Here is a 23,256-nt window from a genome sequence, read left to right as displayed (position 1 = left end):
ACTTCAAGATTTTTCAGTTCACAAAAATATTGTACATTATACAAAATAATATTGCTGAAATATTAGTCTATATATTCATGCAGTTTTAATCATCACAGTTAATTGGTAATACAAGGCAGTTATCACTTCAGGTTTTCAGTTCATATATTCTTCGTGGTTTGCTGATCCCGCCACAGTTGTAATGCCTTCTCAAGGTCCAATTGCAGCAACGGAATTTCCATTGATAATTTGTGGTTTTCATTGTCGTGGTGCCGATCGAATGTGCTCTTCTGAAAGTTCGTATTGCGAAATAATTTTTGCAATCCGTTTTTTTTGTCACGCTGGGTACACGCATCACAGAACATGTAGCCTCCATTATCATCCTCCTCATAGCGTAACCAGGAATATAATTGAGTCCTTTTCTTGGTAGGAGTATTCTTTTGTTTATTTTCTTTCGTCAAATCGTTCGCTTCAACACATGTGTTTTCCTTGCCGGAATTATTGCCGTTGTTATCACTCTCTGCATTATGTTTCATTTTATTACTGACACTGATAAATGACCAATTTTGTGTTGATTTTTACCAAATACCGTTTTTACGGAGGCATACTTCATCTTCACTCGACGACAAGCACCACAACAATGACGTAATCTCGAAGCAACGAGATCTCGTTTGCCAAGATCGCCGTGCAGACGAAATCTCGAACCGCGAGACCGAAACAACAATGGCGGATCTGCCCGACGAAAAGTTTGGAGTGCGATAAATCTTTGTTAAAAAAAAAAAGTACAGTAAATTCCGGACTATAAGCCGCTACTTTTTCCCCAAACTTTCTCTGTCCACTCCACGCATCGGCCCGGTATTGCAGTACCTCCGGGAACGGTGCATTCGCAATGATCGCAGCAAGGCTTTAGGGCTAGGACCTTAGCTTGGCCTTTTGGCTGAGAGTAAGTGTACCGGCTCCTAGACTTTGTAGCGTATTATGAACTGACCGATAACGGATAATGGATAATGAATAACGAAGATAGAACAATAACCCTTAAAAACCCCAATTACGTGTTTGTGTTGCGTATTTTCAATGTGGGCGTATGCAGCTTATATACAGGTGCGGCTTGTGTATGTACAAAATCGGTTTTCCTCCCGAAATTTGGTGGGTGCGGCTTATAATCAGGTGCGCTCTATAGTCCGGAATTTGCGGTAATCGGGTAATAATGTCAATTTTGTGTCAAAAAAGTTGCGTCCCGGGGACGCATGTTGATTTCACACTATGCGTCCCCAGCAAAAATGATGCGTCTAGGACACGGGGACGCGGGCAAACGAGAACACTGCCTACACCACTTGCTGTCTCAGAAGAGACCACAACATACTGTGGGACCAGCACCATCCAACTCACCACCTTTTCCACCTGCTGCTCTCAGGAAGGAGATACCAGCCAATACAGGCCAGAACATCTAGATTGGCCAACATTTTTTTTTCAAAGACCTAACTATTAATGTACAAGTACTCAACAATTTCGTTTTCCATCAAAGATTCTCCTTTATTTCACACAAAGAGAGTAATCCAGGTTATGAAGGAGAGAAGAACAAAGACAGAGAAGAGAAGAGAGCGACAGCGTGCCAGTCGGTGGTGGTTCCTCAGTGGTCCATCTCTAAAGAAAATGTCATGATGATTATTCACATTTTTTTCATCTGGGTTATTTTTTAACAAAGTCAAAGATTTACACAGATACTCGCTGGCAGGTGTTGGTCCTCTTCTTTTCCTTGTCGGCTTTTTTCTTTGCCACAGAAGATTTGCTCTTGTGCCTCAGCTTTATGTCCTGAGAGCAACTGAAAGACCATAATGGTAATTGTTCTGCCCCTGTAATTTACGTTTGACCATTTGGTGGCGACGTGATGTTTATTTAGACCACCTTTTGAAACTGAAAGCTATTTTTTGATACGGATTTGCATGAAGGGCTATCATTTTGACTGTGGTGGGTTGTCGGGGCCTGCAAGGACTTCTCTGCTGGCCTAAAACATCTCAATCATGTGATGGTAATTCTATTTTGGCCATCAATACTTCCATTCCAAATAATATCAAATTCGTTTGTTAGCTTCCTTTCAGGGCAGCACGACGGCGCAGTGGTTAGCGCGTGTGCGGCACAGTTCTGTGGTCGTGGGAACCTCCTAAGTGGGTTCAAATCCAGCTCGCGGCCTTACTGTGCGGAGTTTGTATGTTCTCCCCGTGCTTGCGTGGGTTTCCTCCGGGCACTCCGGTTTCCTCCCACATTCCAAAAACATGCATTTCAGGTGAATTGGCCGGTCCAAATTGTCCCTAGGTGTGACTGAGCGAGTGAGTTGTCTGTCCCTGTGTGCCCTGCGATTGGCTGGCAACCAGTCCAGGGTGTCCCCTGCCCACTGCCCGATGATTGCTGGGATGGGCTCCAGCACCCCCGCGACCCTACTGAGGATAAGCGGTGCAGCTGATGAGATGAGAGATGAGATGAGCTTCCTTTCATTGCTTCTCCCTGGTTACGCTGCTTCCAGATTTGTGCTTTCATATTCAAGCATTTAACCAATCACATTTGAGCCAATAGTTGTTGCTCGTCTCATAAATCTACCCAGTCTTTTACAAAAAAATCCTTAAGGCCCTGTGCGGTAACATCAGGCTTTCAAATACCTGTTGGTTTAGCCAATCAGATTCCTAGTTTGTATCTGAACGCAAGCTAGTCCACCAATCCACCAAAGTCAGTCTGTAACCACAGTGGAAGTGTTTATATGTAGGCTTAAAACAGACTTATATTCAATAGCTTATGAATGATGTTGACTTCAGGAAGCTACAAACCGAACTTTCTGTTATTACCTCTATTTAATGTTAATGATGTGGTGTAATATATGTAGTAGTCTGTACATCCCTTTGAGCCTTCTTGTAATTAAGGGCCGTATAAATAAACCTAAATTGAAGGTTTTGTCCGCCACTTTCAGCCTAGAGGTAAAGTCATAAGCCCAGGCCGGACCCAACCCGATCCTATTTTGGGCCGGTCGGGGCTAAAATCATTACATTTGGCATAGACCGAGCTTCTCTCACACTGCCTTTTTTTATCCACCCGTCATTGTTCTTTTTTGTCTCTGTTTATACAGTTTAGTTTAGTTTCAGATTTTGTTACAAAAGACAGGCTTTACGTGTGCCATTTTTTTTCAGAGCTCTTTTGTTAAAAAGCGAATTTGGCCAAGCCACCCCCAGGCTTTACCCCAGTCAGTACTGTAAATTGAGTTTGAGACCCCTGAAGTAGAGGAAGCATTACAGTAAACGTTGAAACATATCTGTTTGAAAACAAGAAATGTTCGCCAAACACTAAACTGGCCTTATAAACTTCTCGAAAAAGTAAACCTGCAAGTGCTCATAATGTATTAACCTTTTGTGTGGAGCCTTTGTGCTAATCGCTGCTTGGCTTGGGCTGGGAGATGGATGGTTAGCCTGCTCTGACAAGGGCATTGGAACAGACACTCCAACTGGATCAAGTGACCTGGAAGAAGATCATTTGTTAATAGAAAGAAGCAAGGTGGTATGGAGTTGGAACGAAGCAGCACCTGTCATCGCCAAAACTGAAGTCGTCCTTGTTGATGGCGTTGCAACTTGACGCTGAACTCAAACAGGGAGAAGGGCAGGCAGGAAACGACTTACTGGACGCTTCAGCATCCCCATGATGAGAGGCACGCTTTTTGGACTCCTGTTTCGGTTTCTGGAGAGGATGACACACAGGCAAGTCGAGTCATACAGAGGGAAAGACAGAATGAATCATTCGGAGAGATTTAGTGTTAAGGGTTTGAGTCTCAGAAGTTTTATCTATATTTTTATCTATATCTCAAGGACTTGTCTCATTGCACCAAAACCCAGTGGACAACCTCCAAAACTCCAGAGACCTAAGAGGTTTGCGACGTCCCAATGAAAAAAGGATCGGGAAATTTGGAGCACAAATTCCCTTGCCCCTACGCAGGTTGCCACCAACCGCCTCCCTTTCCTTTGGAATTAGTCCTGGTAGTCTGGTCTGCTTTTCGGCAGGACCCACCAGGTTGAACTCGAAGGGGCGACGTGGGTCTTCTTTCACAAAGGCTTCAGGCGCATAGAGAGCTGGGCAACAGCCAAAAGACTGGACCTTGGCAGACCAATCCCAAGCTATAGAAGCTGGCTTTTGGAACATGGAATGTCACTTTTTGCGAAGATGTGCCCGATGCTGTCGAATTCAGATCCTGATTATGATTCACGTTTTAATTACTGCTCCACTTGAGAACTGTAATGCTCCCTGGTCTCCCGATGTCTAGCATCAAAAGTTTGCTGCTGATACAAAATGCGGCAGCGAGACATTACTCGGACAACAAAGTTTGACTATGTCACTCCAATTTTAGCTAACTTGCACTGTTTCCCTTTCTGTTTAAGATTTGACTTTAAGGTTCTGTTACTAATATACAAATGTTTGCATGGATTTGCCCCCTCTTATCTCTCCGATTTGATTTCCCCCTATGTTCCTGCACGGAGCCTCTGCTCTGAAAATGCCGGTCGACTTGTGACTCCAAGAGCCAAGAAGAAATCTGCAGGCTCGAGCGTTTTTGTAGTAGGCTTAAACGTATTTACCCAAGGTGTGTATTTCTAATCATTTTGAAGTCATCTCTTAGTCTTCCTGTCTTTGTTTGAATGTGTTGGTACTTTTACATATCAGTACTTTTCCATGTCTTGTGATTTCAATAAAACACAAAGGCAGACTGGGGGAGACCCAGAGGGAGCGTGACCAGCGAGCAGAGAGCCAGTAAATTATCCGTTCCTCCCGCTCTTTCTCCAGCAGCAGTTGTTAAAAAACAAAACAAGTCTTTGCCTGAATTTCCTTCTAGCGTTAGCTAATTTTTATAGCTCTCCCACACATCAGTGGTCTTTTTAGACCCAACAGTTTTTCACCCAGACCCCGGTGCTGTAGAATGCTCTTTCACCTGAGATTAGATCTGTAACCTCAGGGGAAGTCTTTATATCTAGACTTAAGACACATTTACATTTTATAGCTTATGATTGATGCCGACCTCATACTTTTATTTTCCTGTCGTTTCTGACTGGTGAGGAAATAAGGAGGAAGGACGAACCGGGATGAGTCAGTGGACCAGCACCTGGACCCTTTTTCTTGCCAGCATGGTGGTTTCAGATCGAAAGAGTTTGAGCTTGTGTGTGAGATTGAGTAGATCTAGCTATATGATATAGTTGGACTCAATTCCAGTCCTTTCAAGAGGGGGTTGGACTCTCTTCCACTCTGGAGTTGCCTAATGTAAGAGGCGCAGGACAAGGGTGTGTACTATAATTTACACCTTACTCTGTGCATGTATGTTGGGGTTTACCCCGGTAGGCAAAGGGTAGCCTTTATGCTCAAGCCCCTGGATCTAGCCAAAGGTATATCTAGGTTTTCTCCGACAACAACAAAAACTTTCCAAAATGTACGTATCCTTTTTAGCAAAGAAACAACGCTTTAGCTATTCCCTCATGAGAAAATTGTCTATCTATTTCCTGGAACAAGATTTTTGGAGGCAAAGAAGTTCCTACGAATTATAATCCGACTCACCCCCACACAGATTGCGGGTTTTGGTATTAGTCTTCTCGAAAGGGGTTGGACTCTCTTCCACTCTGGAGTTGACTGTGTTGAGAGGCGCAGAGCATTAATGAGGGACAGAGCATTCTACAGCACCGGGGTCCGGGTGGAAAACGCTCTTGAGCCTGCAGATTTCTTCTTGGCTCTTGGAGGACATATTAGTTTTCCCCAGGCTCAGCACCCTTACTTTGGGGTTCACCCTGGTAGACAAGAAGGTAGCCTCCCTTTGGGTGGGAGAAACGGGACCTGACTGTCTTTTGTGATTACACACCAAGCAGTGTAAAAATAGGATTGTTTATGAGGGAGTACAGTGTTCATCATGTTGGAGATTAGCTCAAGTAGGGTGGTGGTCGGCCAAACTTGATGATGAGGTTGGCCGCAGAGGAGGCGAGGCAGTCATGGGTGTACAAGGAGTTGAGTAAAGGACTTAGTACGCACTCTTGGGGAACTCCGGTGTTTAATCATGTTTTTTCTTTAGTGTTTCTTCTTGCCTTTTTTCTTATTGTTGTTTGCCTTACTTTCTGTCTTTCTGTCTATTTGTTTCCCTTCTACCTTCATTGATTTCCTTTCCCAACTTTCTTTGTGAAGGGCTGGTCAAAAAAATGAGAAGAAAAATGTTCCATTTTGATCACTTTAAGTCTCTGTAGTTAGTATTATTTCTTGTGCTGTTTAGCACACGTTTTTGGTTGCACGACACTATACAGTGACATCTAGTGGTCAAATCTTGAACGCCGTCCCTCTAATATAAAATGTACAGAATTGTCTGTAAAAAAATTAACAGGGATTTAAAAAAATATATCGATACATTTTTCTAACGGGAGAATTTTCAGTGCACTAGAATCCTCACCTGAGTGTCACTTTGAATCAATGACACACTGACTCTTCGACGGACGCCATTCTAACAAAGACAAGAGGATTGTATATGATGTTTGGTAGCCGTGTTACCAAGGAGGATATGTCCAGATACCTGTTGGAAGCCTTTTTTCCAGCCGTCACTTTCGTCGGTGTCATCTAGTGGTGAAAAAAAATCAAGTCAAGTCAAATGTTCGGGAAAACAGATATAAACCCTGTTAAAAAGTCAGAAGTAAATGATTTTAATGAGCGAACAATGATTTTTTATTCCCTGTTTCAACAAAGTTTTGTAAGAAAATACATCAAAGACATCATAGACATCATAGCTAGAACCCCTACAATGTACTTGGTCTTTGCTCACTACGGACAGAACAGGCACGAAAGCGTAGACGACAGACTGGACCTGGGACCGACAATAGTCAGGTCATGTCTATTTGTGACGCCCTTGATCACAAAGAGTCTCAAAGGGCTGCACTGATCACAGACTATTGCAAACCACAGACTATTATTACACCATCTCCTGATCTAAAACCTACATGAGGGCAAGGAAAAACTCAAAAACATCAAGTTAAGTCATGCTTATTTGTATATCCCTTAATCACAAAGAGTCTCAAAGGGCTGCACTGATCACAGACTATTGCAAACCACAGACTATTATTACACCATCTCCTGATCTAAAACCTACATGAGGGCAAGGAAAAACTCAAAAACCTCAAATCAAGTCATGTTTGTTTGTATATCCCTTAATCACAAGGAGTCTCAAAGGGATGCACTGATCACAGACTATTGCAAACCACAGACTCTTATGACACCATCCCCTGATCTAAAACCTACATGACGGCTAGGAAAAACTCAAAAACCTCAAGTCATGCTTATTTGTATATCCCTTAATCACAAAGAGTCTCAAAGGGCTGCACTGATCACAGACTATTGCAAACCACAGACTCTTATGACACCATCCCCTGATCTAAAACCTACATGACGGCTAGGAAAAACTCAAAAACCTCAAGTCATGCTTATTTGTATATCCCTTAATCACAAAGAGTCTCAAAGGGCTGCACTGATCACAGACTATTGCAAACCACAGACTCTTATGACACCATCCCCTGATCTAAAACCTACATGACGGCTAGGAAAAACTCAAAAACCTCAAGTCATGCTTATTTGTATATCCCTTAATCACAAAGAGTCTCAAAGGGCTGCACAGATCACAGACTATTGCAAACCACAGACTATTATTACACCATCTCCTGATCTAAAACCTACATGAGGGCAAGGAAAAACTCAAAAACCTCAAGTCATGCTTATTTGTATATCCCTTAATCACAAAGAGTCTCAAAGGGCTGCACAGATCACAGACTATTGCAAACCACAGACTATTATTACACCATCTCCTGATCTAAAACCTACATGAGGGCAAGGAAAAACTCAAAAACCTCAAGTCATGCTTATTTGTATATCCCTTAATCACAAAGAGTCTCAAAGGGCTGCACTGATCACAGACTTTTGCAAACCACAGACTCTTATGACACCATCCCCTGATCTAAAACCTACATGACGGCTAGGAAAAACTCAAAAACCTCAAGTCATGCTTATTTGTATATCCCTTAATCACAAAGAGTCTCAAAGGGCTGCACTGATCACAGACTATTGCAAACCACAGACTGTTATGACACCATCCCCTGATCTAAAACCTACATGATAGCAAGGAAAAACTCAAAAACCTCAAATCAAGTCATGTTTATTTGTATATCCCTTAATCACAAGGAGTCTCAAAGGGCTGCACTGATCACAGACTATTGCAAACCACAGACTGTTATGACACCATCCCCTGATCTAAAACCTACATGATAGCAAGGAAAAACTCAAAAACCTCAAATCAAGTCATGTTTATTTGTATATCCCTTAATCACAAGGAGTCTCAAAGGGCTGCACTGATCACAGACTATTGCAAACCACAGACTGTTATGACACCATCCCCTGATCTAAAACCTACATGAGGGCAAGGAAAAACTCAAAAACCTCAAGTCAAGTCATGTTTATTTGTATATCCCTTAATCACAAAGAGTCTCAAAGGGATGCACAGATCACAGACTATACCAGACTACAGACTATTATGACACCAGCCCCTGATCTAAAACCTACATGAGTGCTGGGAAAAACTCAAAAACCTCAGCATAAGGAAAATGAAAAAACTTTGAGAAGCACATAGCTTAGCGCCAGCCAATCCACTTGGGGTACAAACGAATGTTACGGAGTAAGTGTTTTTGACTTAAAACTGCTCAACTGTAGCAAGCTAGCTCGGTAGTGTTAGCATGTATTAGCCAACACGCAGCTAACAGATAACAAAAACGTGGACCGAGGGAGGTACAGAAACATTTTTGAAAACGTCTTTTTGGTAAAAGCTTGGCAGAGCCCCCGTTTTGCTCGACCTCTGCCCGAATGACAGCAATCGTTAACAAGAGGTTTCTTGGAAATCTCTCGTTTTCTTTGTCGACTCCACCTGTGACGGTGAGTCACAATGGACAAAAAACGGAACAAAAGAGTTTTGACCAGGTTCTTTACCTTCCAGAGAAAATTATTCGATCTCTTCGACGATTGGAAATCTTGGTGATCCGAGTGGTGAGCTACCCAAACCAGGAATCTAACAAGGATCTGATTCATCATAAAGCTTCACATCCAGGTTGCGGTAGGAACTGGATTATTCCTTAGGTCTTGACTTTGGACTCATGAACTTTGAGAAACCAGTGATACCCATGGATTTGGGGTTCTCTTCTCTGGAATTGTGTTTTCTTTGATTATTTAGTGAACTTTCTTGGGTTTCTTTGTTTATTTGATGAACCTTCTTGTTATTCATTTGAAATTTCATTGGAATTTGAAGTATGTCGTTGTGTGACTATAAATTCTGACATGAAACAGATTTATCTGTAGATTGATTCTAAAACCCTATCAATGCGCATAAACCAAGATTTAAATTTATGATTTCAAAATCTAGCACCATACTTAACTGTAATTTATTTTAAATGTTGTATATTGTCTTTCTCATTAATTCAATAATTGCCAGCTTTTGTTGAAATACATTTAATTTTAGCACTCATCAAAATTAAAACTAGTCCAATAGCTTTTCTTTCCGCTGCCTAACAAATAGGCTCTCAAATAGTGGGGCGCCCCCCCCTCGGGGGTGCGAGGCTCCGTCAAGGGGCCGCGGGCCCATTTCGGGGAACATTTTATTTTTATCTTTCCCAGAATAAAGTGCAATTGCACCTCCACTACACTAGGGCGCAGTGTCTTTCCAATTGGCTGAGTGTTTTGTTTACATTTAGCCTCTACGGAGTTCATATAAATGGGGTAGCACGGCGGCGCAGTGGTTAGCGCGTGTGCGGCACAGTTCTGAGATCATGAGATTGAACCGCCTGTGTGGAGTTTGCATGTTCTCCCCGTGCTTATGTGGGTTTCCTCCGGGCACTCCGGTTTCCTCTAACATTCCAAAAACATGCATTTCAGGTTAATTGGCTGGTCCAAATTGGCCCTAGGTGTGAATTGTCTGTCTGTGTGTGCCCTGCGACTGGCTGGCAAACATGGGCTCCAGCACCCCCGCAACCCTACTGAGGATAAGCGGTGCAGATAATGGATGGATGGAGTTCATATAGCACGGAATATAAGCATTGAGTCTGAAGTGTAGTGCAAAAGTGGAGCAGACCCTCAAGCGACCCCATGAGAAAATATTTAACCCGGCTAACGAGACAGGCAAGGAGGGATGGGGTAAAGAGATAAACAAAAGTCTCCTCCCATAAGCAAAGACAAGAAGGTTTGACAAAGCGTACGTAGCACTTCACTGCGACCACGGAGGGAGAAGGGCAAAGAGCGGTGTGCTTGATAAGTTCAAAATGGTGGTTGGTTCATCTTAGGGGGGCGAGAGGATTTCTTCTTCAGAGGGGGAGCGTAAGAGGAAATAATTGAGAAGCACTAGGCTAATGGCATAGGTGTTACACAAACAAAAGCTTCAAGAAAATTTCTGACAAACCCAGTGGAGCTCCAGGTTCATTGATGCCCTTGCAAAAGTTCTGCTGCTGAATAATTTTCTTGGCCTCCTCCAGCCCCGCCTCACGTTGCTCCAGCTGCCTCTTCACGTTCTCCACATGAGCCACCATGAGCTCCACCGCTCGGCTCACACGGGCCTCCTGTTGTAGAAAATAGGCAGGGGGTTCTATCAGTGGTGGGCGGTGGGGGCCTGCAGGACATTTTCTGCTGGCCTAAACAATAATTTAATCATACATAATAACAAGTCATCCACTCGTTAGCATCCCTTGGTCAAATTTCAAGTGGAACAGTGACCCACTTGGGCCACCCCTGGAAACTTCCCTGGATACCCTGGTGACCCAATGAAATGAATTGGCCCACTAAAAATGTTATGACACAGTGTAATAACAACATTATTACTATGTTATTACTAGAACCAGATTCAAAATAACAGATCTTCTAAATCATGTGGTGTTAATTGTATTTTGCCCATCAATACTTGTTAATTAATGATCGATGCTGTTTTTTGGTTATGTTCCTAAATAAAGCCACAAATGATAGATACAGTCATTCTAAATTGTCTGTCAGCTTCCTTTCATTGATTTTACCCTGCTGACGCTGCTTCTAGACGTGTGCTTTCTTGTTTAAGCATTAAACCAATCACAATTCAGGATTACAGTGGAACCTCGGTTCTCGACCATAATCCGTTCCAGAACCCTGTTCGAAACCGATTTGTTCAATCACCGAAATCGTTTTTCCCATTAAAAGTAAAGTAAAATCGTTTTAATCCGTTCCAACACCCTGAATGTTTACAATGAACGTAAACATGAAGCTAACCCAGGCTAATCGTACGTTCGCGTTAGCGTAATCTTCCGTACGAAAGATTACGCTAACATGAACGTGTAAAAATTTTAAAAAAGGATTATGAATAGGATTTCTTACCTTTGTGATGGACGGTGGGGAGAGATAAATGCTCAAAAGTTTTTCAACCTCTTGCGGCAGTTGCTTGCTTATGGCGCTAACTTCCTTAGCCGCATCACTCGATTTTACAGCCTCCTTATTCTTTACTATCGTACTGATAGTAGATTTAGCCATGCTGTATTCACTAGCAAGATCGGAAATTCGTACACCTCTTTCATATTTAGCTATTATGTCTTTCTTAAAGGCAATAGTTGGACGAACAACTTGTCTTTTTTGACCTGTCCTGCTTGCACCGACCTTCTTCAGAGGCATAATTAGGGGCTAAAACACCCGTACGCCGCTCAGCATCGCACCCTAGCGTACCGGCGTTCGAACTCCGATTTTTTGACCGAAAAGCGAAGCAAGAATTTTTCGAAATTTTTGGTCGAACACCGATTTGTCCGAACTGAGAGGCGTTCGAAAACCGAGGTTCCACTGTACTTGTTAGTAGGCAGAAATCTGCCCAGAGGCCTTCAATATTTTCTGTGAAGGTGTCCTGCAGCATAACATCAATGTGATATCGCTGTTAGCTTAGCCAATCAACTATCGAATTGGTTTAAATGGGCCTGCTAGAAGGCGTGGAGAAAACCTACCACTTAACAAACATAGGGGGGGGCAGTAATTCACCAAAACGATCGCACCAACTGCCCGCAGTCAACCCAGCTGAAAGGGAAATACAGTATATTTTGTTGATTGTAGAATTTTTTGGCAACCCACAATGTTTTGAAGGAGGTAAAGAAATGGATTTGGTGTCAGATTTACTGTCAAAGCCATTTTGAAGGCGGAGTTTTTGAGAAAAGCTGGACATCGTTAAGAAAATGATTTTTGGGTGAGTAGTGTGCTTATATTCATAAATAATATCGTAATTTTATGAAGTTATCATTGATGTTTTTAAGGTGTCACAGTTAAAGGTTTTATTGCCAAAAATAGTTCTTAAGGGTTGTATTGGTTTTGAATAGTAGTGTGAATTGCAGCTTTTTTTTAACATATCTAGCAACTTATTTTGGGTTTGTTTTTTGTTTTTTTGTGAAAATATACGTTATTCCATGAAACTGTGAAAATGTTTACCTTGTGATTTATTTTTTTATTTTTTATTTTTTTTAATTCCTGCTGCGAAATGTTCATTACACTACCAGAACGGGATCAGGACCCAAACGTGTGACGTTCTCACACAAGCCTTTTATTTTAAGGGAAATGGGGAGTCATGCACAGCGGTCTGGCGTGGAAGCCAGAGACCGACGAGATCGATTCCAATTCCCCGAGTTGATATCAGACAGATGGGGTCGATACCAGACAGACAGGATAGATTATGAAACAGGATATCGAAAATAAACAGGACCAACAAGACGGGAACAAAAACTGGAGAGAATAATAAATAGGTCAAAAATAGACGGGAACGAAACTGGAAACTGATATTAAACAGGACAAAAATAAACGGGACTGGAAATACCAACAGGAAAACAGGACCGAGACAGACCCCACGTCTTGTGGGGCAGAGGTTCGTTGACGGACTGACAAAGTAAGAGAGACCGCACTTAGCTTAAAAAGACGGAAAGCCAATCTGTTAATGAGCCGCAGCTGGCGCCACACTGGCGGGGCCAATTGGGCGCCATGACAACCGTGACAACTGTTACGATTCACCATTATTTTTCATAACTCAGTATTCTAAGCACTACGGTAGCACATTCATCTAATTGCAGAAGGTCCCTGGTTTGAGACCGGGTGGAAACATATGTATGTCATGATTACTAACTCTGATCACCTGGAGCAATCGTGTGGCGCCTGGGTGGGCGCCTTCTGATTGGCTGGCACTTCTCTCTTAAGCGTGCTGCACCCAGAGTTCAGTGTCAGAGTGTACATTTTGCAACATTGTGTGTTTCTCCTGATATCCCGTTCATTTAAGAACTCTGCTTACCCGTTTCTGCCTGCCTCTGATCCGACCTGTTTCCGTCCCACGCTTCGTTCTCCTCTCCAGTCCCGGTAAACACGACCTGCCTGACTTACGCACTTCGATTCCGGACTCATTCTGAAGTTTTCTCCCCAGCGCCGCTGCTGACGTCTGACAGCCATCACGTCTCCCGCAAGCCCTGAACGCTTCCTTAAATAAAGAACTAAAACGAATGCTCTGGGGTTTCTTGGTCTGTTCTGGTTTCCTGATAATGTTGGCCTGGAGAGAGATGGGCACCACCAGGCTGTACTCGACCAAGACACACCACAGGAAATGGTGTCCCTGTCATCCTCGGGGTTAAGGGATCCAACCCAACCCAAACTACGTTTTACTATTTATCATGATAGTCTTTTGTCCTTTTTCTCTTGAGTCTTTTTTACACGTTGCGTCATGTCTGATCTCGTCGCATACGCAACGTCGATATCAATGACAATAAAGACAATTCAACGGAAGTCGATAACACATGCGAGCCTGAGTATTCCGATTACCTGGTGCACGGCTCCAAGTACTTCGGCCGTGTTGGAGATGCGTTCGACGGTGCCAGTAAGGATGTCCAGAGACAACTCCAGCCGTTGCAGGATTTGACTGCGCTTGCTGTCCAGACACAGGCCCTTCAGTGACTATCAAACACCACAAACACACAATCCATTTTATTGTTCTTCATTATTATTATCATAACTATCATCAAGACTAATATTATGGTTGTTATTGTTATTATTGTTATCAACCATATGCAGGGTTGGGTAGGATTACTTTAACTGGATTACTTTCAATGACTTTTCGATGACTCCAATACCAAATATGCTAATAAAAGACAAAAGAAACTAAATATGAATAAAATGATGACTCACAACACGTGGTAAGCTTTCTCTCCTGGCTTTGATCGCTTTGATCTCCGGCAAAACGAACATCAAATGCGACAGAAACAAAATGAAAATAAATCCAAACAGCTTGGCAACATCGTTTTTGCCGTTCCGTGCATTCCGTTACTCCCTAAGCCTGCACATAATTTAGTCATTTGATTCATATTTAGTTTCTTTTGTCTTTTATTAGCATATTTGGTATTGGAGTAATCCAAAAGTCATTGAAAGTAATCCAGTTAAAGTAACCCTATCCAACCCTGCCCACATTAAATATAACCTCGGACAAATGGTGGATGCTATCAAGTTGATGCTAACAGCTACATGCGCACCTGGCAAATATTAGCTCAAGCCAGCTGTAAACCCTGTCATTGATGAGTTGGGCTGGCCGCGACATGCTAACAGTTGAATGCTAAAAAAATATGCGGCTATATGCTAACAAGATATGCTAACAACTACATGCTAACAACTCATGATAATGGCTACATGCTAACAGTTACATACTAACGGCTATATGCTGACCAATACATGCTAACGGCTACATAATAAGTAATTGTAATAACTGCTACATGTTTATGAGTCATGCTAACAGGATAGATAATGAAACAGGATATTGAAAATAAACAGGACCAACAAGACGGGAACAAAAACTGGAGAGAATAATAAATAGGTCAAAAATAGACGGGAACGAAACTGGAAACTATATTACAAAACATGTAATATATTTGGTATAAAATATTGAACAGGACAAAAATAAACGGGACTGGAAATGCCAACAGGAAAACAGGACTGAGACAGACCCCACGTCTTGTGGGGCAGAGGTTCGTTGACGGACTGACAAAGTAAGAGAGACCGCACTTAGCTTAAAAAGACAGAAAGCCAATCTGTTAATGAGCCGAGTTGGGCTGGCCGCGACATGCTAACAGTTGAATGCTAAAAAAATATGCGGCTATATGCTAACAAGATATGCTAACAACTACGTGCTAACAACTCATGATAATGGCTTCATGCTAACAGTTACATACTAACGGCTATATGCTGACCAATACATGCTAACGGCTACATAATAAGTAATTATAAAAACTGCTACATGTTTATAAGTCATGCTAACAGCTTCATGCTAACGAGTTAGGCTAACAGCTACATGCTAACGGCTACATGCTAACGGCTACATGTTAACGAATTATGCTACATGCTGACAAGTTATGCCAACGGTCAAATGCAGCCACATAGGAACGGCTATTTGTTAACCGATTATGCTAACAAATTATGCTAACGGATACATGCTAACTTGTCATGCCAACACTTACATAATAACAAGTCATCCACTCGTTAGCATCCCTTAGTCAAATTTCTAGTGGAACAGTGACCCACTTGGGCCACCCCTGGAAACTTCCCTGGATACCCTGGTGACCCAATTAAATGAATGGGCCCACTCAAAATGTTATGACACAGTGTAATAACAGCATTATTACTATGTTATTACTAGAACCAGGTTCAAAATAACATATACATCCTACTTGCTTTTAATAAATACATGCTAACAACTTGTTGCTAAACACTTTATGTTACTGGTTTCATGCAAACATCTTCCAGATCCTCAGGAATTGTGTAGTTGTTATCATATTGCTGTCACCATTAAATCATACAAATTCATTCCAATCTAGATCTTTATTTATAAACAAACCAATGAGGTGGATAAATATGTTGGTGATGATGGTGAAAACTAAACAAAAACTAAATAAACGGAGATACAATCACAGAAAGATAACTTTTGATAAGAACACAAAAAACATACAGTAATTGAACAACTCATAGTTCGGGCAGACAAGTGGGTGTTTTGATGCTAGAGGTATCTGGCTCTAGCTCCTCTACCTTGTCTTTTTAATGCAAAGATCAGGACACTCAAGAATGGTGGTCCTGCTGCCTGGGGCGGACGTCCTAAGGCAGCAGGTCCAAAGACAGTTTGTATGATGGGAAACACCTGTCCTGGATCCTGTATCGATCCCCTGTCTCATATAGTGGGGCGCGGGCACCACGTTGAAGACCGACGCTTGAGTGATTCCCCTCACAAAATGTTTCTCCACCAAAATAAAAGTAATGACTTTTGTGTTGTGCTCGGTGTACCTCCAAGGTCTCCTTTCCTCTGGAAAGTTCCAGCAGAACGTTCTCCTCAGCCAGGTTCCTGGCATGCTCTTCCGCCTGGAGCCTCTGCTTCAAAGTGAATTGGTCACAACGGAAGGCCAAGGCAATCTGAGTGAAGTTCTTCTATTGAAGTGAGAGTGAGACAGTTGAAAATGATTTTTCTTGATCAATGTACAAAAAGTATATACTCTGTGTCATTTCAGCCAAAATCCAAAAGTTGATTTTATTCTTAAAGGGACAGTGTGTGTAATGTAGAGCCTCCAACACATGGCTTCTGGTGAGATATGAAATGAAATGATCTGCATTTATATAGTGCTTTTCAAGTCAATGAAGACTTCCCAAAGCGCTCTACAATGTGCTTCAAATTTCCCAATAGCGGCCCAGCAGCCATGTAAGGCGCTAACATGCTTATTGGGGGCATTAGAGGTTCAGTGTCTTACCCAAGGACACTTCGACATGTAACACGGAGGAGCCGGGATTCGAACTGCAATTTCTTGATCCCAAGACGAGTGCTCTACCTCCTGAGCCACTGCCGCCCCTTTCTTTGCGCTTTCTTTTTATTTGAGCAGCCAAAAGGGGGCAACTGGTAAAAGTAACACACAGAGTGCTAACAGGGGGGCTAACCAGGACTATTAATGAAAGGCGGCCGCAGCATTGGCAAAAAAACGCAAGGCTGGTAGACCAAAAACATGCAGTGAGCAGGCCGGCTAACCGGGAACCGACAACGAAAAACAGCTACGGCGCCAAACACGAACCCAGCCGGGACTAAACCGATAGACACGGCCAGAGAACACTATGACCAGCTAACGGGGGCTAACCGGGAGCAGATAAAACAGGAAACCTTCGGCAGCCCTGACACTAACGGGGAGCCAGTTGGACTACATTGTACCAACCGCAACACACAGAGCGAAATACACACATGAAAAACCACAATCACCTACCTAAAGGAGGCGAAGGCAAAAAAGGAACACACGGCAGCAGGAAAACATACGCCATGCATCTCGCACAAAACAAGTCAAATCAAGACACATTTATTTATTCACAAGATGTCTCAAAAGGGCTGCACAGACCACCATTACAACATTATTTTATCTTATTTGGGCTAATCATGTTTGTGTATACTGACATAAGTAGCACTTACGATATACTATTGGATCATTTTACTGTTTTTATGTTTTTATTCAGAGTACCAGTGGTTCAGAGCTAATTACTATTGACCCTTTGCACGTGATGTCACGTTGCCTTCCCCAGCAGAAGCACCCAAGCAGTCAGCCCTCAAATTAGGATTTGAGTCATTACAAATCAATAACCACGACAGAAAAATATAACCACCACTTTTTACGATGGTGATGGATTGCTGTGCAAGGTTGTAAGCCCGATTTGGAATTGTATTCCTTTTGATGAAGACAGCGACATGTCTCTGCAAAGTCCTCCAGCGACACGATACGTAAAGCAGAAATAAGCGCTATTCCATCGCTGTTTACGACAATTGCTCTCTGTTTCGGAGCTGCCTCAAAGGTTGTGTTAATGAAATTTGGCATTTTAAGTGACCTGTTCCTTCAATGATGTCACAGCTTATCAGGAGACCAGAACAGACCAGGAAACCCCAGAGCATTCGTTTCAGTTCTTTATTTAAGGAAGCGTTCAGGGGCTTGCGGGAGACGTTATGGCCGTCAGACGTCAGCAGCGGCGCCGAAGAGATAGCTTCGGATCAAGTGGCCAATCGGAGTGCGGAAGTCAGGCAGGTCGAGTTTACCGGAGGAGGAGAGGAGATCGAAGCGTGGGACGGAAACAGGTCGGATTGGAGGCAGGCAGAAACAGGTAAGCTTCTTTAACGAACGGGAAATCAGGAGAGTCACACAGAGTTACAAAAGTACACTCTGACGAGGAGGTCTGGGCGCAACGTGCTTTAGAGCGAAGTGCCAGCCAATCAGAAGGCACCCACATGATTGCTCCAGGTGATCAGAGTTAGTAATCATGACACAGCTCTGCAGTAAACAAGCCAAATAGGTCGACTTTGAGAATAAATAACTCATATTTTGCAACATATTTGCACAATAGTGCGGAGGAACACTACACGTTCTGTGCCCTTTTTTTAAAGACCTTCCAATGATTTTGGCAAATGGGTCCAAACAATACGATGAAAACTTTCATTGTGTAAATAATATTAAAATAACTATCTTGACTTACTTCCAAATCAATCTCAGACATCTCCACACTGGAAAGAAAGGAAAGGATTAATGAAGGATATCACGGTTAAGACCAAAAACATGTTTTGTAGAAGTCTGGCTGAGACCTGTTGAGGCCCACTCGATCAATAATGGACAGTTCGTTCCAGTTGGTTGGTGGAGGCTCCTCCTGGCTGCTTTCTTTAATACAAAACAGAAAAGCCGTGTAAGTAATATTGTACAGTGCTGAGGAAACTCATATGATCCCTTCCCGATTTCTGTGTGTTTTTGCCTATTTTTCACTCACAAAATGTTTCAGATCATAGAACCAATTTTAATATCACACAGAGACAACCCAAGGAAATATAGATTACATTCCATTTATCAGGGCACAAAAAATATCAAAATCATAATTCATTATTCCATGAAACATGGGCGTAACTAGCCTGTTTTTAAGGATGCTCAAGCACCCCCAAATTCAACTGAAGCACCCCCAAAAACGATTGCATTTTTAAAACTCTCTTTTCCTTAAAAAAGGACAGGATGTATTGAATTATGATGAAAAATACTCGATCAAAATTTGTTTTAAAAAGTAAAACATCAAAAATCACCCCGTCGTCAACCACAGCAAGTTGTCCTGGCTCTGTGGCAGCAAAGCAGCCCCACTTTAGGTCAGTGTTCATGACTCCACTATGATTCGAGTGTTCCCAGGCGAAAACAACACTGTCACAAAAGAACACAGTGTCGTGTCACACTTGCCAAAAAAGCATCTTGATTAATCTCAAGACTTTTGGAGAATCATTCTGTGGACTGATGAGTCAAAAATGGAACTTTTGGAAGCTTTGCAGCCTGTTAAATCTGGTGTAAAACCGGAACAGTATTCGATTAAGAACACGATGCCAACAGTAAAGCATGGTGGTGGCAGCGTGATGGTCTGGGGCCGCTTTGCTGCCTCAGAACCAGGACAACTTTCTGTTGTTGACTGAATAATAAATTCTAGTGTTTACTAACAGATCCTCAAGGAGAACGTCTGGCTATCAGTTCGTGCCCTAAAACTCAAGCGCTTGATAATGCAGTTAGCAGGGTTGGGTAGGGTTACTTTAACTTGATTAATTTTAATTACTTTTGAATTACTCCAATACCAAATATGCTAATAAAAGACAAAATAAACTAAATATGAATAAAATGATGACTCACAACACGTGGTAAGCTTTCTCTCCTGGCTTTGATCTCTTTGATCTCCAGGAAAACTTACATCAAATGCGACAGAAACAAAATGAAAATAAATCCAAACAGCTTGCCAACATCATTTTTGCCGTTCCATGTATTCCGTTACTCCCCAAGCCTGCACAAAATTTAGTGATTGTATTCATATTTAGTTTCTTTTGTCTTTTATTAGCATATTTGGTATTGGAGTAATCCACAAAATTGAAAGTAATTAAGTTGAAGTAACCCTACCCAACCCTGGTCACAAATAAACATGACTTGACTTGACTTGAGGTTTTGAGTTTTCCCTTGCCCTCGTGTAGGTTTTAGATGAGGGGATGGTGTCATAATAGTCTGTATTTGTCATGGGTCTGTGTAGGCCTTTGAGACTCCTTGTGATTAAGGGCGTCACAAACAGGGTTGGGTAGGGTTACTTTAACTGGATTACTTTGAATTACTTTTGGATTACCCCAATACCAAATATGCTCATATAAGACAAAATAAACAAAATATGAATAAAATTATGACTCACAACACGTGGTAAGCTTTCTCTCCTGGCTTTGATCTCTTTGATCTCCGGCAAAACTAACATAAAATGCGAAAAAAACAAATTGAAAATAAATCCAAACAGCTTGCCAACATAATTTTTGCCGTTCCGTGTGTTCCGTTACTCCCCAAGCCTGCACAAAATTTAGTCATTTTATTCATATTTAGTTTCTTTTGTCTTTTAATAGCATATTTGGTATTGGAGTAATCAAAAAGTAATTGAAAGTAATCAAGTTAAAGTAACCCTACCCAATCCTGGCAGCTAGACAACGATTCGAAACACCAGCGAGTCCACCTCTGGATGGCTAAACAAAAGAAGGTTCTGGAGTTGCAATGAGGATTTAAATCCAATCGAGATACCTTAAACAGGCAGTTCAGGCTAGAAAATCCTCAAATATAATCCCACGCAAAGTCCTTCTTTTAAAAAAAGCATATGCAGAACTGGTTACAATTTGCCCAAAAACACATCAACTGGGTCAACCTTTTTGAGTCCAAAGGCCACAGATCAAGCGTGAGATGACACCCAAACTCTGAATTCAAACCTCAGTACACATTGAAGACAGTGAAGCATGGTGGTGCAAGTATCATGGTCACAGTGTTCATTTTACCGCTGAAAAGCGATGGGTCCCGGGGACTCGCATGCTCAAAAATCTCTGGGTCCCAACAGAGATCTATGGGTCCGCAAAATTTAGTGTGCTCCATGCCCTTACAAACTGTCGTATTTTCCCTAACAAAATACAAAAAAATCTTTTTTTTTTCAAACATCTTTATAAAAAGTTCAAAAATGAAGTCGTTTGGACGTTCACTGTAGAACACAAACCTGTCTTTTTCATTTTCTCCTTTTATATTTCCTTTCTCTTAACTTCTTTATACAACATCATCATTCGTAATATAATGCATCAAAGCAAGTGAGCCGTTTGAGAGCCGGCTCTCTTGAATGAGTTGAGTCGAAAAAGCCGGTTCTCTAAAAAGAGACGGACTTTCACTACACAACTCGAACTCGAGACCAAAACAACAATAGCGGATCTGCCTGACGAAAAGTTTGGAGTGCGGTATATCTTTGTTAAAAAAATGTTAATGACAATTTCATGTCCAAAAAGTTGCGTCCCGGGGACGCACGTTGATTTGACACGATGCGTCCCCAGCAAAAATAATAGACAAACGAGAACACTGATGGTCTGGGCATGTTTCTTCTACTCTGATGTTGGGCCCATTTATGGCATACCAGGGATCATGGATCAGTTTGTGTGTGACAAGATACTTGATGAGGTTCTATTCCCTTATCCTGAAGACATGCCCTTGAAATGGGTATTTTCAACAAGGCAATTACCGCAAACACACCAGTAGACGAGCAAAGTCTTGGTTCCAAACCAATAAAAAAATCATGTTATGGCCAACCCAATCCCCAGATCTCAATCCAATCAAAAACTTTTGGTGTAATATCAAAAATGGTGTTAGTGAAGCAAAACCAAGAAAAGTAAATGAATTGTGAAATATTGTTGACCAATCACAGAGTGGAATAACGGAAAGGTGTCACAAGTTGGTTGACTCTGTGCCACACAGATGTGTAGCAGTTATACAAATATGTGGTCATGCAACTAAATATTAGGATTGCTGAATCCTACCTTTTATTTGGAAAATAGTTTTGAGTTTGTACAGTCAACACCAGACACTGCTATTTTTTTCATCACTCCCCTTTTTAATTATTTGCCCAATTGCACAGCCTTCAGAGCGTCCCTATTATGCAGGGGTGTCAAACTCATAGGGCCACACGATAGAACAAACATTCTTTCGGGGGCCGGACTAGTAGATTAAAGAGAAAGAAAAAGAGAGATAAAGAAATAAGAGAAAGAGGGAGGGAAAAGGAGAGAGGGCGGGTCTAAGAAAGAAAAAGAGGGAGAGAGAGCGTGAGAAACAAAAGATAAAAAGTCGTGAGAGAGGGGGAAAAGAAAGGGAGAGGAAGAAAGAAATCCAAAGAGAAATAGAAAGACAGAAGGAGAGAAAAGAAAGCGCGAAGGGTATGAAGAGAGAAAGAGAAAAGAGAGAAAAGGAAAAAAGGAAGTTAGAGCAAAAGGGGGTAAAAGACAGAGAGAGACAAAGAGCAACAAAGGAAGAGGAAAAAGAAAGACACAGAGAGTGAAAGAGACAGAGTGGGGTGGAAAAGAGAGAAAGAGAGAGAAATAAATACAAGTACAGTGTCTTTGTGAGAGGCACCTGGCTTTGGCAACATCAAGTTGACATATTTCAACCTGCAGCCTGTTTTCCTCTTGCGCTTCTCTGAGTGTTGTCTCGCAGGCCAGATTCAATCCCTTAGCGGGCCTGATCTGGCCCGCGACCGCCTGTTTGACTACCTGTGCTATTATGAATGCTGGGTCTTGTTTTCTGAGAATCGACTGCACCTACTGGTAACTTGTTTGACATGTAACAATACAATAGTTACATGTTCTAGTTAGTCACATGACTCTATTATTTTGAACATATATTACTAACTCCATCTTTTTGGCGATAGATTGCATTTATAAACCCCTAGTATACAAAAATCTAGCAAGGGAAGAATTACATACCTGAATCACTGTCATGAAAAGACGCCTGACGGCCATTCGATTCCTCTTCCGGTTGAGAGTCAATTGAGCCTCTCGGCATTTTTATCTCTCGACTCATTTGACACAATCACACTAACGGGATTGAACGAATATCGTCCAATTTGATCACTCAGATGGATTCAACTTCTCCTGCAGAGTCATTTTATGGTTGGCTGCTGTGGATTTGCTCTCAGGACTGAAGATAATCCTATTAAAAGATCCACTGTCAAGGCAGTAGAGGACAGGCAACTTTGAGCCGGCCGTTTATCTACAGCACCGGTGTCAACCAGGCGGCCCGCGGGCCAGATCAGGGCCGCTAAGGGATTGAATCCGGCCCGCGGGACAACACTCAGAGAAGCGCAAGAGAAAAACGAGCTGCAGGTGGAAAT

The 23,256-nt window shown here is 42.1% G+C and overlaps 1 protein-coding gene across 1 annotated transcript; it reads right to left on the bottom strand.

Annotated features, from left to right (window-relative positions):
• Positions 1 to 1,486: 1,486 nt before the first annotated feature.
• On the bottom strand, positions 1,487 to 23,050 carry irag3a (inositol 1,4,5-triphosphate receptor associated 3a). Its single transcript, XM_088329769.1, has 12 exons — positions 22,850 to 23,050; positions 18,662 to 18,734; positions 18,556 to 18,583; positions 16,348 to 16,488; positions 13,849 to 13,980; positions 10,457 to 10,613; positions 6,548 to 6,591; positions 6,428 to 6,478; positions 3,545 to 3,696; positions 3,370 to 3,480; positions 1,697 to 1,801; positions 1,487 to 1,623 (listed from the first exon to the last, which is right to left on the bottom strand). The coding sequence occupies exons 1-12, from the start codon at positions 22,944 to 22,946 to the stop codon at positions 1,518 to 1,520; spliced, it is 1,197 nt and encodes a 398-aa protein (XP_088185895.1). The 5' UTR covers positions 22,947 to 23,050; the 3' UTR covers positions 1,487 to 1,517.
• Positions 23,051 to 23,256: the final 206 nt, after the last annotated feature.

This window comes from Urocampus carinirostris, chromosome 3, assembly GCF_059441175.1.
Source record: "Urocampus carinirostris isolate Australia breed hairy pipefish chromosome 3, RoL_Ucar_1.0, whole genome shotgun sequence".
In the NCBI taxonomy this organism is placed as follows: Eukaryota; Metazoa; Chordata; class Actinopteri; order Syngnathiformes; family Syngnathidae; genus Urocampus; species Urocampus carinirostris.
The sequence above is the reverse complement of the archived record's forward strand: the minus strand, read 5'-3'. Positions and strand labels throughout refer to the sequence as shown.

Excerpts from the sequence above, each read along its gene's own strand:
- irag3a (XM_088329769.1), bottom strand. The coding sequence starts at position 22,946 with ATGAGTCGAGAGATAAAAATGCCGAGAGGCTCAATTGACTCTCAACCG. Across the intron at positions 6,592-10,456 it reads TGAACCTGGAGCTCCACTGG|ATGACACCGACGAAAGTGAC; the intron begins GTTTGTCAGAAA and ends TTTCACCACTAG. Across the intron at positions 3,481-3,544 it reads TTCAGTTTTGGCGATGACAG|GTCACTTGATCCAGTTGGAG; the intron begins GTGCTGCTTCGT and ends ATCTTCTTCCAG.